The sequence below is a fragment of the Papilio xuthus genome, unplaced genomic scaffold (genome assembly GCF_000836235.2).
Source record: "Papilio xuthus unplaced genomic scaffold, Pxut_1.1 DF827756.1, whole genome shotgun sequence".
NCBI classification, from domain to species: Eukaryota; Metazoa; Arthropoda; class Insecta; order Lepidoptera; family Papilionidae; genus Papilio; species Papilio xuthus.
Genome location: NW_013530893.1, coordinates 2,422,827 through 2,440,209, shown reverse-complemented (window position 1 = coordinate 2,440,209; position 17,383 = coordinate 2,422,827). Strand labels below are relative to the sequence as shown.

The 17,383-nt window shown below is 32.4% G+C and overlaps 1 protein-coding gene across 1 annotated transcript in view; it reads left to right on the top strand.

Moving 5' to 3' along the window:
• C15 (homeobox protein C15) overlaps positions 1-14,982 on the top strand; it is a 36,782-nt gene extending 21,800 nt beyond the window's left edge. The window contains exon 3 of the mRNA XM_013309982.1: positions 14,608-14,982. Within this exon, the coding sequence (XP_013165436.1) occupies positions 14,608-14,902 (295 nt within the window). The 3' untranslated portion in view covers positions 14,903-14,982. The remainder of the gene's footprint in view (positions 1-14,607) is intronic.
• The last annotated feature ends 2,401 nt before the right edge of the window (positions 14,983-17,383 follow it).

Genomic DNA, 17,383 nt, shown 5'->3' with positions numbered 1-17,383 from the left:
ATAGTTCTAACACTTTTTTTTCATTAATATACGCATAATTATGTTAATTAGACAGTTACATATACCCTATTGATAATGTTATATTAATCTTTTTAACGCATAATATGTCATGTTTCAATTCCGGAACAAACTACCGTTCGCTAATAAATCATTATGAGTGTACTATAATTATACACGAGTTTGTTTTTATTGATAGCTAATATCATTAATATTAATTTATATAATTAAGCTATCGAACTGTTTTTAAATAGGGCCTATTTTAGAAAAAAGTCTTTTACGTTCAATCGATTAAAATATAATCGACTCAAAATCGATTTTATTTGTTTTACGATAATGCTAGGATTTTATACCAACACCCGCTGTCGCCCGAGACTCCGTCGCGTGGGTATATAAAAAAATTTAATTAGTGTAGCCCACCCATCCATCCATCCATATCACATCTATCTAAACATTCGTTTTTATAATATTAGTAAGTTAAATAAAAAGCAGCTCTTCAAGGCATAAATTCGAAAAAAATAATAATAAGTAGTATCCTATGTCCGTCTCCTGGCTCTAAACTACCTCCTCATCAATTTTCAGCCATATCAGTAAAGTAGTTCTTGAGTTATAAATAGTGTAACTAACACGACTTTCTTATATATCTTATATATATATGATACACTATTTCTTCGACTGTTTTCAGCGCTGTATAAAAAAAATAAAGAATAAATACATTCTATGTCTCTCGGGGATAGTGTAGCTTCCCAACAGTCAAAGAAATTTTCAATTCGCTTCAGTAGTTTCGGAACATATTTATTGCAAGCAACCAAATCATTCCTCTTCATGGAATAATATTACTAAATAGATTGTCTTTTGGTTGCTTATTTTTTTATATTATAAGGTGACAAACAAGCAAGCGACTGCTTGAAGCGAAGTGAACGCCCATACATTCGCAATTACAGATGCGTTGCGTAACCTTTAATGGACGGAGAAGACGCTCAGAAATTTAATACCAATTAATATCATCAATTAATAATCCTTTTTTAATTTAGCATTTTAAAATCTTTATAATCAAAACAATAGATTAACAAATGAAAATAAAACAAAAGTCGTGAGCACAGACTAAAAAGGGTAGTAGTAGAGATCCAGTTTGGGTGTTGCGAGACAATAAGGCTATGCCGGTGGGATAGCGATTACTTCTAATGGACAAGTGGTGTTTGTGTTCGGAACAGATAAAGAGAGACTCGATACGCGGCGCCACCGGCTTTTTATTATAACAAAAGACAACGAAAAAATACAGACTGCCGGTAAAATGGCGCAGCATCGACGATTACAATGTTTTAAAACTAGCTTTTGCTCTTGACATTCACATGAAATTAAAAAAAAACTATTTTTTTTTATAACGGACAGAATTTTCAATTGTCTGTGGTAACATTTACCTTATGCATTCTGCAGACTATGATCTATATCTGTGCCAAATTTCATTCAATTTGGTCGGTCCGTTTCCGAGTTTATTGGTAGCAATCATACATCTAAACATTCGCATTTATAAGCTTGATTTTATAGTCATGAAAGAATCAATTAACGCCTTATAACATTGTTTATTTAAGAAATAAAATCTTATTAAAAGACGACAAAGAAGAGGTCTTCAATATTAGTTCCAGTCAATTTATCAGGCGTTTGTTTGTATTAAACAGCTTGTGTTAATGGATGCTTATCTTGGGCTTTGGCTTGTTTGGTTGTATTAAAAGTAAAGCCCTAACGAGGCCCGACTGTCCGATAGGGTTTCTGTTTGATTAATTTACCAGTTAATGTTACTGACGGCAGTAACCGACGAACAGTTACCTTTTTACACTTTCACTCACTTTAAAGAGTTTTTCTTTTTAATTTACTTTTTTAAAGGCACAAACTGTTTACTAATTAGTTTTTTATGGCATAAATTGTCGTTTTCTTAAATGTTAACTTTATAAAAGACCTTTATCTATGAGCAAATTGATTCTTCGTGTTGCTATCTGTAACACCGACTTTTGATATGTTGACTATCAAATCCGTGTACCTTAGAGAAATTGTGAGCATTTCTTTGTTCAACACTAGTAGTTGTCCGCGGCTTCGTGTGTGCGGAATTTAAAAAATATCTAGTAATAAATATACAGTCTTTGTCAGTTGGTAATGTAGCTAACCAATAGTGATAGGCGTGAAGTGGAAGCAATTTCACGTTTCGTCTGATGAGTGTGCTTCCCGGAGGCCTAATTTAGTCCTCTTTCCTTTCCCACCTTTTTTCTTATAAGGATAGGATGGGAAGTGGAAGTGGACTTTCCGGATGAGAGGATGCATGGGAAGGGAAAATATTTGTTTTCTGTATCTTCTCTTTCGTCGATTAAAGGTAGCCATATGCGGTGGCGTGTGTCTATGGGTAACGGTCACTTCGCTATTTCAGCGATTTCAGGTGGCCGCTCGCTCGTTTGCCACTTTATGATATAAAAAAAGTGAAAGAATTTTTTAAATCGGTTTAATAGTTTCGGAGCATATTTAATGCAAACAAACATACAAATGTTTGCTCTTTATATTAGTATAGATATGTTTTTTATGTCTCTTCTTTCCTTTCCCATAAGTTCAATAATTCTAAAATGTAATTTATGAGATATTGTTACGGTATATGTTTTACTTTGGAAACATCTTAATGAACATAATTTGATCTTTATCTTATCCTGAGTGCTGTTATCCGAAATTTACATTGTCAATTAATAATACATGCGTTTGATTTTTAAATTGCTGTTCACTTTAGAATAACTATTTTGCATATCTTGTCTCATGATTTATTTTAAAGATAAAAATCTGCCAATTATCCTTTTTAATCTTTATTTAAATAAATGTGATGGAAAATAAAATATCTACCACTTATTAGATACAAGCTATTACCTCGGATTTGCACGGGTATTCGAAATACGCTAATTTTTTGTGGTAAAAACTTTGAGATACGTTGACATTTAGCTTATTTTACTTCTTATTAATATGCGAAACTCTATATGGATGGATGGATTAGGAGGTATCTTCGGAACCACTTACCGGATCTTGATGACATTTGGTACAATACAACACAATGTTTATTGGTAATGTTTTAATTACAGGTCAAAGGGATTTTTAAAATATTTTTTTTTCATTGAATTTTTTTTTCATATAATATGATTACAGAGCCCTCTCGACAAGCACTGATTTAAATCTATTTTAGACAGATATAGATCGTAGCCTGAAAGAACATTTGGCTACTTAAGTTTTTTTTAACTCCGCACGGACGGAGTCGCGGCTAGTTAAGTTAAAATTTGATTTAACTATATATAAAAGTGATTTCTATTTCATATTTTTTATGATTTTATTTTTAAATGTCTTTAACGATAGAAAACTATTTGATAATATTAATTTAAATGTCAACGAATATTGATTAGGGTGGCACAAATGAAATGTTCTTTTTATCTATGACGAATGGATGAGGTTTATCGTCTCTGAATAAAGTAAGGTTATACAAACAACACCGCAGACTATAAAGTAGTCATAGCGATAGGTCAAATCCTAGTCTCATGTAAATGGCTTTTAATGTAAAAAGTTTTTATCTAAAACTAGCTGTCGCCCGCGACTCCGTCCGCGTGGATACATAAAAAACTTAATTAGTGTAGCCTATGTGTTCTTTCAGACTATGTTCTATACGTATGCCAAAAAATCGAAATCCGTTCAGCCGTTCTATAGATATCTTCAAACACCCATCCATCTATCCACATCGCATCCAACTAAACATTCGCATTTATAATATTAGTAAGTTAAATAAGAAGCAGCTCTTCAAGGCATAAATTCGAAAAAAAGAATAAATAGTAATCTATGTCCGTCTCCTGGCTCTTAGCGTAAATGAATAGTGTAACTACCACGACTTTCTTTTATATATATAGATTTCTATCGTGTTTATACTAACATATACGTATAAATAAATAATTTTTGTCGCGTCTGTCAATTTTATATGTATTTAAAAGCACGCAAATGTGGGATTTTCACAGCGATAATAATATAAATATATTAGTTGTCATTATTTAGATGTCTTATTTAAATTGTAATACCAAAAAATCACTTAATTTTCTTGTACCATTCCAACTAAGCTCTATCCTTGTGCTAAGACATGGTTTACGACAATATTCGAATGGCGGCATTCGAAACGCCGACCTAGTGATCCGAAAGCCATACCCTAACTCAGTCTTTCCCAAAGTGAGCGATAACGCCCCGTTGTGGGCGCTGCAGGTCTCAAGTTGCGGGTTACAGTAAAAGTTTCGTTTAGAATTCACCGTTAATATACATATATATGTCACAATAATTAATTAATTTAATTTGAAGTTATTGTCGTTTTTAAATATGTGAAAATATGGGGGCGCTAAAAAAATATTTACTCTCAAAGTGGGCAGTAGACAAAATAAATTTGGGTACCACTGCCCTAAACCATTATATTTGGCGCTTCATTATATCATTTCTTTCATTCTGTTCAAAACAACATAGAGAAGGTTTCGCTAGTGGAAACGCACCTTTCAAATGTTTCTCAAACACTATCCTGTTTTATAAAAATCTATCCTATCTTATTTTATGTTTAAATCCGACTTATCTTGATTTATATCACATTTAAGAGAAAGTGTTTCGTGAACAATAGAATGATGCTCACCTATTCAACTTTATCAAGCTATTGTTAGCTCGATAAGTTGACGATGAGCTATAAATAAAAGCTATGTCGATGTATGACATTTTTATCTATTATTGTAGCGTTATTTACACGGATTATGGCTTTTTATTTCACTAAAACATCTAAGCATGTACAGTGGAGTTCGTTGACTGTATACCATTTACAGAAAAATTATCATTTTAATTTAAATTACCTTACTACCCTAAATTACCTTCTTACAAAATAATTGTTAACTGCACTGTACCCCTGACTATTGTATAGTGTTGAATTCGCTATTGTTACAATTTTTTATAGTTATAATGTCTACAAGTCGTTAAATCGATTGCCGATTGTTGGGACACTGCCAACGAACATGACTGTATCTTTCTTGAAAACAAATATTAATATTGAAAGTTCAAAATGATACTAATAGATAATTTCATTTGCTTTTGACTTCTAACAGTACATCCATCAAATAATCGACTTTTATTATTGTATCAAATATTTAAAAGCGTGTTATTGTAAAACTTTTTTGCCAACTTCAAAAAGAAGGTTATGTATAATTTTCCTTGCAAATGAAAATAAGCGTTGATCTTAGTATAAACTTTGCAAGCCAAATATAAACATTTTCTTTTACATTAGGTAGTTTAGTTTATCAATTTGCGTCTGTTTTTAAATGAATATACTAAAGTATTTGTATTTGTATGTAACATCAAGTAGGCGGCAACGTGGGGTAGGTAGGGATATTAATATTGCAAGCGTAACACAACTCGGCAGTTTGACTCATCAATTATTAACCGCGGTAGAAAGACGGACGGTCGACTTTTTTATGTGCATTGTTCCCTGTTTGTTTTATTGCTTATTTTTGTGACTGCTACATTGGGCTCTTAACTTTATTTTATGGACCTGGTGAACGTTGTCTTGAATACAAGTGTTACGTTACGATGTAATTGCCATTGTATTTTGTTCCTTCATGAATATTTACTGTAACATGTTAAGAGCAAGTTTACCTAGTAATGAACTACACTCGTTAAAGACGGTATAGTTAATATGTTATTATGCTTTCTTTTAAGTTAAAGAGACACAAATAATTTAGTGTCCAAAGCTGTTTTCTTATAAGGTGGTAAACGAGCAAACGACAATGAATTCGTCGAAGCGAAGCGACTGTTGCCCAGAGACATCCGTAATTGCAGATGCGTGGCCTACATCGATGGAGGAGGAGACATACAGAAAGAACATATTTTCATTTCCTTTGTGTCCTCCATCAAAGTCACTTCTCCTTCCTATCCTTTCCTTATAAGAAAAGGGTAGGATGTGAAATTAGGCTACAGTCATCAGATTTGAAATAAAGTGTGTGATAAATACATATTTTGATTAAATTTCCTTTTTTTTGACCGTGGGAAAGAACTAAGGTATAGAACTAGTTTAAAGGAATGAGTCTAGTAATGTCATAAATTCAAAATTTATTTGAAAAGAAACGAATGAAAATAATATGCTTTTGAAATCGATTTTCAATTACAACATTGGAGCAATAATTTACAGTTTATAAAGCAACGTTGATTAGCTTCAAATCGTTGCCTGTTCCCGACAAATCGAATTGGAATCGTATAGCAATCCAACACGCAACTCCCCACCAATGGGGAACCAAGGAGGGTGTGGGTTTTATTTATTTACTGACCCTGCTTCATTTTCCCGCTGTAATTCTTTTCCCTTGTAAGTGAATATTAAAACCCCCTGTATTTAGGTACAATACACATAAACACTCTAATTACTTGTAACAAAGAGTCTATTTTTGTTTACATTTTTATCGTTAATACTTAAATGATCATTATCAAACTTCTTTAACATATATGACCTTAATTCCCTTAACATTAAGTTCAAATTTGCTTGTTCTTTGTTCTTAGAGTTACGTCGTTATTGTACGACGTTGTTAGAATGTCTTCGGGATAATTGTTTGCTTGTAGGTTGTCTCCTCAGGAATTAAGTAGGAAATCCTTTTACGGATTGATACGGGGACGTGTTGCGACGTGTCTGTGTAAATAACAGGGTGCAATATGTAAGAGAAACATTAATTTGCAATGCGAACGACTCCATGTGAAAAACATTTTCTACTCAAGAACTCGTCTACTCCAACGGTTATCGTTTCTTCGGGTTATATGGCCGGCCCATTGCCACTTCAGAGTGCAAATGCGGTAGGCTATGTCGGTAACAAGACACAAGACTTCGATTTAAACTAATATGTGGATGATTCATTTCTTATTCAATTTGTTGACTGTTTACAATTTACTTTGGCTAATTGTAAATGGGCGATGTTTATGATCTCTCGGTGACATATGCATTATAATGCTATGTTACATTTTGTGGCTAAGACATTTTTTTCCTACAAACTTATATTGTAAATGTTATGTTCAATTTAAATGTTTCTTCTTTATTATCATCTCTAAATAAATAAAAATGATGCGTGAAAATATGGCGTCGCTTTTTTAATTTGCAGTCCTTTAAGAGTTCCGACGCCGTCTTTCTAATTCATTAGAAATTCCGTTGTAACCTCCATAATATAGTAGCTTTTGTGAGAGTTTTGACTCTTAAAACGTTTTACGGATTTATTTGACTATTTTGATAACTGTCAGTCGAGTTGAGAAGAATTTTTAAAGTTTTGACACTTCAATTTAACTATATTTGTAGATTACCAAGAGACAAACATACTACGTTTTTTGTTAAGACATCGGTCTAGTATAATGTCACACGAAAGTTTGAATAATATAAGATGTCAGTGTCTTACTAATAAGCGAATTAATTTTTATTTTTTGAAGTTAACAATGAATTAGAAAGATTTTCAGGGCATTTCGTGCACAAGGCGACATAAGTCTTCGAAGCTAATTTCATATCCTTCCGAGTATCGTGTTGTACGTGCTTCGAACCCACCGTTCAATCAATGCGAGACGTCTATTCGATTAGTACATGCAACTGCCGAAAAACTTGCAGCGAATTGTCTCACGATGGTCTTGACAACAGGTTACGAGTGACTCGTGTTAGCGATGAAGAACAGTCAGCGACGCGTGCCTGTTTACAAAGCTTTATGACATTGCATTACGTATGTCGCTTAGCAACTTAAATCTCTGCGTTTCCAAGTCCTTACCTAAGTGACGAGTGATTACTATTTTAAATATCCTGTCAGCAGCAGTTAATTTATTCTATTATATCAGTAATCTTGGTCACTATGCAGCCTGTATCATAAAAACTTAATTAAAAATCACTGATCTCAAAGATATCATTTGGATAAAGAAATAAAAAAGCTACTCATACACTTAGCAATGGAATTAAATTAAGTTTATATTCAACTTAATGTTATTATTAGTTTGTCACACAGATGTAAACACGATGATCATTTTGATTCGATCATAATAAAAAATGTAGAATGCCATTATATCGCATCATAAAGTTGCACGTGGGAAAATCATCTTTAAATTATATTCTCATGCAAGTATTATGTCATGTTTACATAAAAAAGTATTATTTCCTAAATGGATATGCCACATGTGTATTTAATATGATAATTTTTATTGACAGGAAAAAATTATATCACTACCGTATATTTAGCAAACATTTGAGTTGTCCTTTTAAGTAGATTAAAAAATATTTTTTATTTTTTTTGTACGATAAAGACGTCATAATATTTTATTAGTATAATTAAATTAAATGGAATCTTATTAACATGATAGAATAATACAATCCAACTGCTACCTTTGAGTTGCCAAATCATAGTGTGTTTAATATTTAAATGTCTTAGAACTGAAGTTAATGGCATTTTGTAAAGGTTAATCGCTGTATTAATAAGATAAATGTTAGCATTTTTATTCTCCGCTGCTCTAAGATATAACATTTTTATTTATACAGATAAATAAAATTGTAGGGTCTGTTATATAAAAGGAAATTTTCATATTTCGATCACATGATTTAGATGCGTACTATTAGGAAGAAATTCGACACTGCGTCGGTGTATCAGCGCAACACTAGCCTTATTAAAATATCAACGTTTATGTCCCCTCACTAATCAATCTGACACTTGGCTTGGTAACGAAAGCACGCCATTTGCTCTTGATGATTCTGACTATTAATGTCTAAAATACATAAATATAAAACAAAAGAAAACACAGGTTTTTGCAATTTCTGCTTGTCTGTATTGCTGTCCGCCAGTCCACGTTATTATTGAGATTACTCCAAAACGGCTGGATCGATCTTCACCAGACTTGTAATGAAAAGTACCTTATGTGAGCTTGAATAAACAAGCTTGTTTGTTTTTAATTCTACGCTGATAAGTTGCGGGCAACAGCTAGTATCTAAATGTGTCTTTTAAAATATGTTTTCTTACCACTACAACTGACTTCTACGACGCTTACGAATTGAAAAACCTGAGGGTATGGAATTAAAATTTGTGTAGATAACCTCATACACAATTTACACATATTTTTGCACTCAGAGGGCTTATGACTTATATTTGCGACACGCGTTTTCTTAACGTCTTCAATTATATAACTTTAATACATATAAGACGTTACGCAAAATATTCTCACGTATTTTCATGCTAGGCCCTCTGCTTGTTGTGAGGTCGTTGTGATCTGTCATTTAAAATGCAGTTTTAGATGGCATTTGTTAATGTGCGAATTAAATAAATATATCGTCTTTCGCGCTGTACAGTAATAAAACAGCGGGTGATCGACTCAAACGTGGGAAATGTCCGATATCAAAATCTCAAGATGTTTTATAAAAAAATTATGAAGTTTTATAAACAATATTATGAATGAATTTATTCCAAAAACTAGCCAATATAATAAAAATCCAACATTACTAGTTGCACATTATCAATAAATTAAATTAAACAAAATAGTATATAATGTTGATGAAAAGAATCTTTTATGCTTAATTTAATAATCAATGTACATAATTGGCAACGATTTACAAAATAATTAGGTAGAAATTAATGCCAGACAGTAAGGTTGGGCTTATTCAAGTTAAGTTTAATTGTACCTCCCTTTATCTAATTATAAAGACACGGCGGAGCCTCGCGGCTTCTTTAGTGCTGTACTTAATCTATCGATAAGTTTTATAAATGTTCGATAAATTATTTCAGATTACAACAAATGAAACATTTTACATTTGTACTACAAAATAGATAATTGTGTTCAAATAAATGAATTCAATACACGCAATTATAGACAGATAGCATTGAACTGATATATAAACACTCACGTATATTCGTCCGGTGGTGGCACCGACTAGTTTCGAGCCCATCGGGGGCCCTTCATCAGGATGAGTGGTACTGGTATTATTTCGCGGACGCGGCCCGTCGCTCACTCTCAATTTAGATAGCATTGAGACTTAAGTTTCAGTTTTAATTCGTGTAGTGTCTGGTATAAAATTCAGAGCGCTTTACATTGATTTCTTTGAATATAGTTTATTTTGTTACTTTTTCTTACACTCATTATAAGAAACGTCTGTAAGTGTGTTATTAACTACGATTAGGTAAAGAGAATCACAAACTAGAATGGTATAATTATGTCATATCGGTGGTTTTATCGACAAATAATGAATTTACAAAGCACATCACTAAACAAAGCGTCGTACATTAACCGTTGTAATAAAGTTCTTGCTGCGATAATAGACTTAACGCTTTGTTCAATCATTCATTAGCGCCCGGCCACCGTAATTAGAACCATCTCAACTCGTTACCCCGCAGCTGTTTGTTAATAATTTCATTGTTTCCTGTTGGGGCGGGTGTCAGTGTAATTTGGACTGCCGCCTCCTTGGGGTGGCTATATATCATTCGAAGTTTGAATTTGCGAATTCAACAAATTAACTTCCAACTGAGCTCGATGTCTGTTTTAATGAAACGCGAATTAAAAAGTTCTTATGCTTTTTCAAACGTGAAATATTAAACTATGCCGAATTAAAATTCCGTTGAAGAATTAAATTGGACTAAATGTAATTGTCTAATAAATCGAAATATATCCATCTGTGATTTCAATCAGAGCGTCGGTGGCTCAGGGGTCAAACACTTGACTTACAATCTGCAGGTCCTGGGATCGAATCCCGCAATGTACTAATATGTTTTTCGATTTCCGATTTACATATGTACATTTATCCGACGTTCTTACGGTGAAGGAAAACATCGTGAAGCAACCTGCACATATCTGAGAAGAAATTCAAAGATATGTTTGAAGTCAAGCGTGAAGCACTTGGCCAGCGTGGTTGACTATGGCCTAGTCACCCCTAACCCTGGGGTAGGCTCAGAGCCCCTCGGTGGGGACGTATAGTGAGCTGATAATGATGATGATTTCAATATTTAACTAATTGTTAACTGTTAACTGCTAAAAAGCGTAGCTTTAGGAGGACCCGCGAAGCTTTGTAATTAAATTATAATTTGTAAAATATTACCTAGAAAAATATCGCTTATTGTATAGATTTATTAATCTATATTATACATATCTTATTGTTTTTTAAGAAATGGCCTTTAAAATACAATAAAATTAAAAAATAAATTAGTTTTAAAATTTTTAATATAAAACATTTTTGCAGTAGTTAAAATATCTAGAAATAAATTAAAATGTTTGTACCAAAGTCTGCAAATCAAAAGGAGTAACAAACACTGTAAACATTGTGGGATAGTATAGAGCTATCGTCGCTCGCGTTAATTACTTAAAGACTTAGTTAACACAATAATTAAAACATCTTTTAAATACTACATATAGTAATCTGTAGTACAGTAAATAACACCTCAATCTTTAATCTACTATAAGACATTGACTTCAAATTTTCGATAACGATAAAAAATACACATTTAATTGCGACTCTTTAGGTCAGTGGACAGTAACGATTGGGCTTAAAAGCTTTATTTGCAAACCAGATATGATTTGCTCACTAATTAAACCATTATATACCTTATCCCTTTTATTTAAGAGTCACTTTAAATGCTAATAGCATGTTAAAATATCTACACATGCAAATTATGTTTAAAGAGACCACTCTGTAAGTCGGTGGCTATCTTAATTAGTAAGATACAATGAGTCACGTACGACCTTTCGGAACGGGCATTAACGAACAGCCCTCAGATAACGATTGATTATTTAAATGTTTGTTGAGGAATTACTTTAAAAATAATTAACAACGAAAATAACAAGCTAACATTATGTCCACATCAGTCAAAATGTACTTTAAGTCCGAGTCCAAGTAACATTTACGAGGAAGTATTTTCCTAGAGTTGTACAGAAGCCCAATGCGTTGAGTTCCGGTGCGTTCCTTTGGAGATCACGGGACTCTCGTAGTCGCATTTGAAGTTGGCCACCGAGGGGGTTTTAGTGAGTAAGAATCTCACATAACCCTGTCAAGTAACATTTGAAATTAAAATTGATGAAATTAGCCGTCGCTCCGTCTGCGCGCAATTTAAAAATATTAATTAGTAGTCTATGTGTTCTTCCAGTCAATGTTCTACATCTGTGCCAAATTTCATCAAGATCCGTCTAGCCGTTTCGGAGGTACCTTGTAACAAACATCCATCCATCCATCTAAACATTCGCATTTATAATATTAGTAAGATTAAAGTTAAAAAAAAAACGTATAAATATAGTTACTTGATTCAAAAATCTTGAGTCAAAAATTCTTTTTTTTTATATTGACTTTATAATTTGTTAACTGATTTGTATCAAAATCTTAATACAAAATATATATAAATAAAGGTTTACTTCGTGTCTTTTAATAAATATTTTGAACTAGAAATTTCAGATAAGGTAAAGTTCAAGAACGCCTTCTACTTTAGGTTTTTAATATTTAATGAAAAGGTTCGCTTAGCCTAAGTATGTTCACCCCTTTTAAGTTAATGTCTCTAAGAGTTAAGTTGTTATATTAATAACCATAAACCATGAATATAGGAAGGAAACAAGATGTGCCATATTTTCGCTACAGGAAAGTTCGACAAAATGTTTTAATTTTGTCGAACTTGAATTTGCCAAGATTAAATTGTTGAGGCAAATCACAATTCTACTTAAGGGTTTTCGGATACTGGCAGGCAGATAAGAACAAACTAATTTTATTACTAAACTTAGTTGCATTTTCTGGTTCGTTATAAGGCTTTGCCATGTACCAATGTGTATTCCGCTTTCGAATTTACATATGTACATTTATCCTACGTTCTTAGGCTGAAGGAAAACATCGTGATGCAACCTGCAAATATCTGAGAAGTAATTCAAAGATATGTGTGAAGTCAACCAACCCGCACTCGGCCAGCGTGGTTGACTATGGCCTAGTCACTCTTAACTTAGGGTAGGCTCAGATCCTCTCGGTGGGGACGTATAGTGAGCTGCTGATATAATGCCTAAATCTTTGTTCTTATGAACCTTAAAAACCAACTTATTTTTTTTTAATTCTGTCAATTTTCAAAACTCGAACGTCAATTTACTTTAAGCGTTTAATTGCCAGTACGAACACTAACGAACTAATTCGCATGTCGTCGTTCATACTAATTGACGTGAATCAAATTAGAACCCTCGAATGCCTCTAAAACCTCGTACATTATTCACGAACTAGACGATTTAGTGATAGCTAATATCGTCTAAAGTTTACCTATTTGTACTTTATAAAGGCTACAATGACAGTATAAAGTTTCACGCTCATCAATTAAACCATCCACTTTTGGATGTGCATTTGTTTTATTTCGCCTGGTAACTGTAGATATTCGCGAGTATGACAAAATCAGTTTTTTTTTATCAGTTTGAAAACGAAATCTTTCAACGTTGTTCTAAAGTTGAGTTAAAGGTTTCATTGGCTTTTTCTGTTACAATTTCAGTTTTGAATATTACTTAACAGACTTTGCGGAGGATAGGACGCATAGGAATGGAATATCTCCCCTATCTGTAAGTTTCATTCTCCGTTATCTAGGTACGCAATCTACAATTATAGTTGTCTATGGGCAACTGTTATTTTGCTATTCCAGCGAATACAGCTGGCCACTTTTTCATCTACCATTTTATTACATAAAAAATCTTACAAATATCTTATCCATTAAAAAATCCTAGTTTTCTTTATATATGTATGTCAAATGTTTGCATTGTATAGATACTAAGTATTGTTAGGAAGAAAATCCGACACTGTGTCGTTGTACTGGCGCAACACTAGCCTTACTAAAATGTCGACGTTAATGTCCCCTCACTAATCAATCTGCCACTTGACTTTGTAACGAAAGAGCGCCATTTACGCCAAAGGATTCTAATTATTATGTCTAAAAGTATGATCAGACACCATTTATCGTTAGCCATATAAATTCCATACAAACTCAGTTACGTTGAGCAGTACCACAAACCAAGTAGTCTAAAACTATCTATATATCCGTTTAATAAATTCTCTCTTATTATATTTGCAATAATTCGTATCGAAGTACCGCAGTTCGGAAGCTGATTACTATTGAATAATTAACCGCACGATCAGCGGACACTCAGCGACATCTACATAATTCAATGCAGCCATTAACTCGCGTACAAACCATCCGTGTAACACGTGGATACTGTTTTAATGAAGCTATTTATTATTAACAAGCTTAAACGATGATCTATTAAAAGTAACGGTACAGTTTCGTCGTCCATCTTGAGTTTGTTATATTAATGTTTTTATATGTATATTTGGCTAGTAAAGTCACTGTGAGATATGTATCCTACGTAGACCTTTCTATAAAACCCCTACAAATATGTATACATACGTAATCTGCTATCTATATTCCAATAAAAATAAGAACGATCTAAAGTAGCATCTCAGTAAATTTTTATTTATAGTAATTAAACTTATTTGTGTACTAATTGTCGTCGCCGTTCGGGACTGTTATCTATGCCACATTTAATATAGACAGAAATATTTAGAAATAGAATTTAATATAAATGTTATTATTGTTCCAGACGTCAAACTGCCGAGGAGCGGGAAGCTGAACGGCAAGCGGCTAACCGCTTGATGCTCTCCCTACAGGCTGAAGCGCTAAGCAAGGGCTACATGCCGGAGCCACCGCCAGGCGCCGCACCGCTGTCAGCGCTTCATTATCAGAACGCAGCAAGTACAGCATCAGCGCCGCCAGCGAACACAGCTTTAAGCGCTTTGCAGAATCTGCAGCCGTGGGCGGGGAATCAAGCGTTTCTGAACGCACCCACGACCAGCGCGCCACCACATCCGCCGCCCGTCGCCTCGCCTATATGTTGAAGTTCCAAATTTGAAATTGACATTTGATTTTTTTTATTTCTTTTTATAATACAAGTCAAGGAGTATTGTAACAGTTGTCACTGCCATCTAAATTGGAATTTAAATTGCTTGATAAATACAAGAAATATTCGACTCAAATTATATTTGAAATGTTGTGTTTTTAATGCAATTGTAAGGGTGTTTAAGAAGTCAAGAGTAACAGAGCTTTTTCTGTTCTATGCAGGCAATGGTTGGTCACATCATAGAGTAGTCAACGAAAAATTTTAGCCCTTATTTAAAAAAAATAGTAATAAGTTACTATAAAATTGTAATATAATTGTGTTGTAAATATTTATGTAGACTTCTAATGCATTCCATTTACGATTTTTTTCGTAAACGAAATAAGCTTTATGAATTATTGTAAATAGATTATATATGTAGTTCTAAGCTAAAAGTAATTTAATCTGTAGATTTAACAAAATTTTTGTATAAGTTGGTACTTAAATCTATAAATATCGCATTCCGTTACACATTTTATTAACTAATTATGTAATTTAATATAATATTATTTTTATTAATTTAGTTAATAAAATGTTTTCTATAATATTTAGTCGTAAATTAAATTTTAATATTGATAATTTTGCTACCTGAAAAGGAAATTAATTGAAAATTGTACAGAATTTAAAATGAAATAATTATACAGATATTATGTAAATCATATAACATACCACAATATAAATATATTTATGTATATACAGTATCGCTAAAGTTATTTAATTTTACCCAAAGCCACATTTATTAATGTCATAAGGGTCAATTTAATAGGTCACATCTGTCAACTGTCAATTTAACTTTTTTCGAAAAAGTGTTCCTTGACGCAACATTGTAACGAGATTCTATTGATAAAACAAGAAATATGTAATCGAAATTTAAAAAAAAATGTACAGTTCTAAATTCAAATAAAAAATATTTAATGCACGCCATTACAAAGTTACGTTGTATTTTGTATTAATGTCAAATGCGACCTATTATAATGACCCATCTATGGTATCCTTTACTAACGAAAATATTAAAATATATATGCTCGTAGGCATAACAATGAGATCTACTTTGTCATGTTAAGTTGTAAAACTTTAGCTTTTGAGCAGGTTTGGAAGTTGTGATATCCTGTGTTTTTGATTAATCTCGCACTAAGACAAGATTTTATTGACAATTAGTCACAAGAGAAATGTATACAATAAAGTCTTCGTTACAAAACTATCTAAAAATACTATGATTTTGTTGCTAACTTAATAAAATTCAAGAGAAAATACAATGAGATGGTTGTAACCCCCGCGCATCAGACGTATTGTGGTCGCACTTACTTTGTATAAATGTGGTTGAGGTTATCTTAAATATTACATCGCGTTAGTTGATTAAATGAACAGTAAAAATGTATATTAAGAAAAAAACAATAAAGCATATTCACTATGTCTTTCTGTGAAATAAATGAGGTCATGTTTTATGTGAATGTTTTAGTAATGGCAATTATAACGATTAGCGAATCTAATTGCGCTGATTAGCAGATGCAGATTTTTTAATATAATATAAAATTATCAAAGAACTTTGGTTTTATTTATCCTCCTGGCAACACCAAAATAATCATTTTATTGGCTCTTACTAAATTGATTGAAATTGAAATTGAGTAACATGGTTGAAAAAAATGCTTCGTATTCTACACAAAAATTTACACTCGGCACTTACTGGCCGGTTACAATTGTTCCTGTCTGAAAAAAACAACTGTCAAACTTTACTACTCATTTGACAGTTGTGTATAAAATTAAATGTGGTTAAACGTCACAATTGAATAATGCAAGTAATTTGTAAATGGAACGTTAAGTTTTATTTAAATGTTCATTGTTTTATTAGTAAACTATCAAGTTAATTCTATAAATGCAATTATTAAGTGCCTGTGATTAAAATGCAGCAGAAATCATCAGCAGCAAAGACAAGGTAATTTGAAAAATATAATGACAAAGCATTACAAAAGATAAATTTGAAGGTTATTGTTGAAATCAAGTAAATATGCTTAGCTATTATCGAACATATGCGAAATAATTTCGTTAATGTATTCCTCAATTCAAAAAGGATTTAACTAGAAAATTTAAATACACATAATAATATATGTTGTAGGTGTTTAAGCTTTATACGAAGAAAAGGAGTTAAAAACAAATTGGAGAGAGGTAGGAAGAAAATGCTAAAGTGTCTTTTATAAATGTTTATTGCACAATTTTCTAATTACGTCATGTTTATACCTCTACCAATATTGCCAATAAGTGTTAAAAGATTTCTAGTGTTAACTATTTCCTTAATTTGCTTAGCAATATTGAAACATTTCAAATTTTTCAGAATAAAGCAGAAGCAGCAGGTACGTATAAATTTTGATACATATAAAACAAATGATTCAAATCGTAACAAAAACCGAAAATTATCTCTATTACGGACATAAACGCAATCGATTTG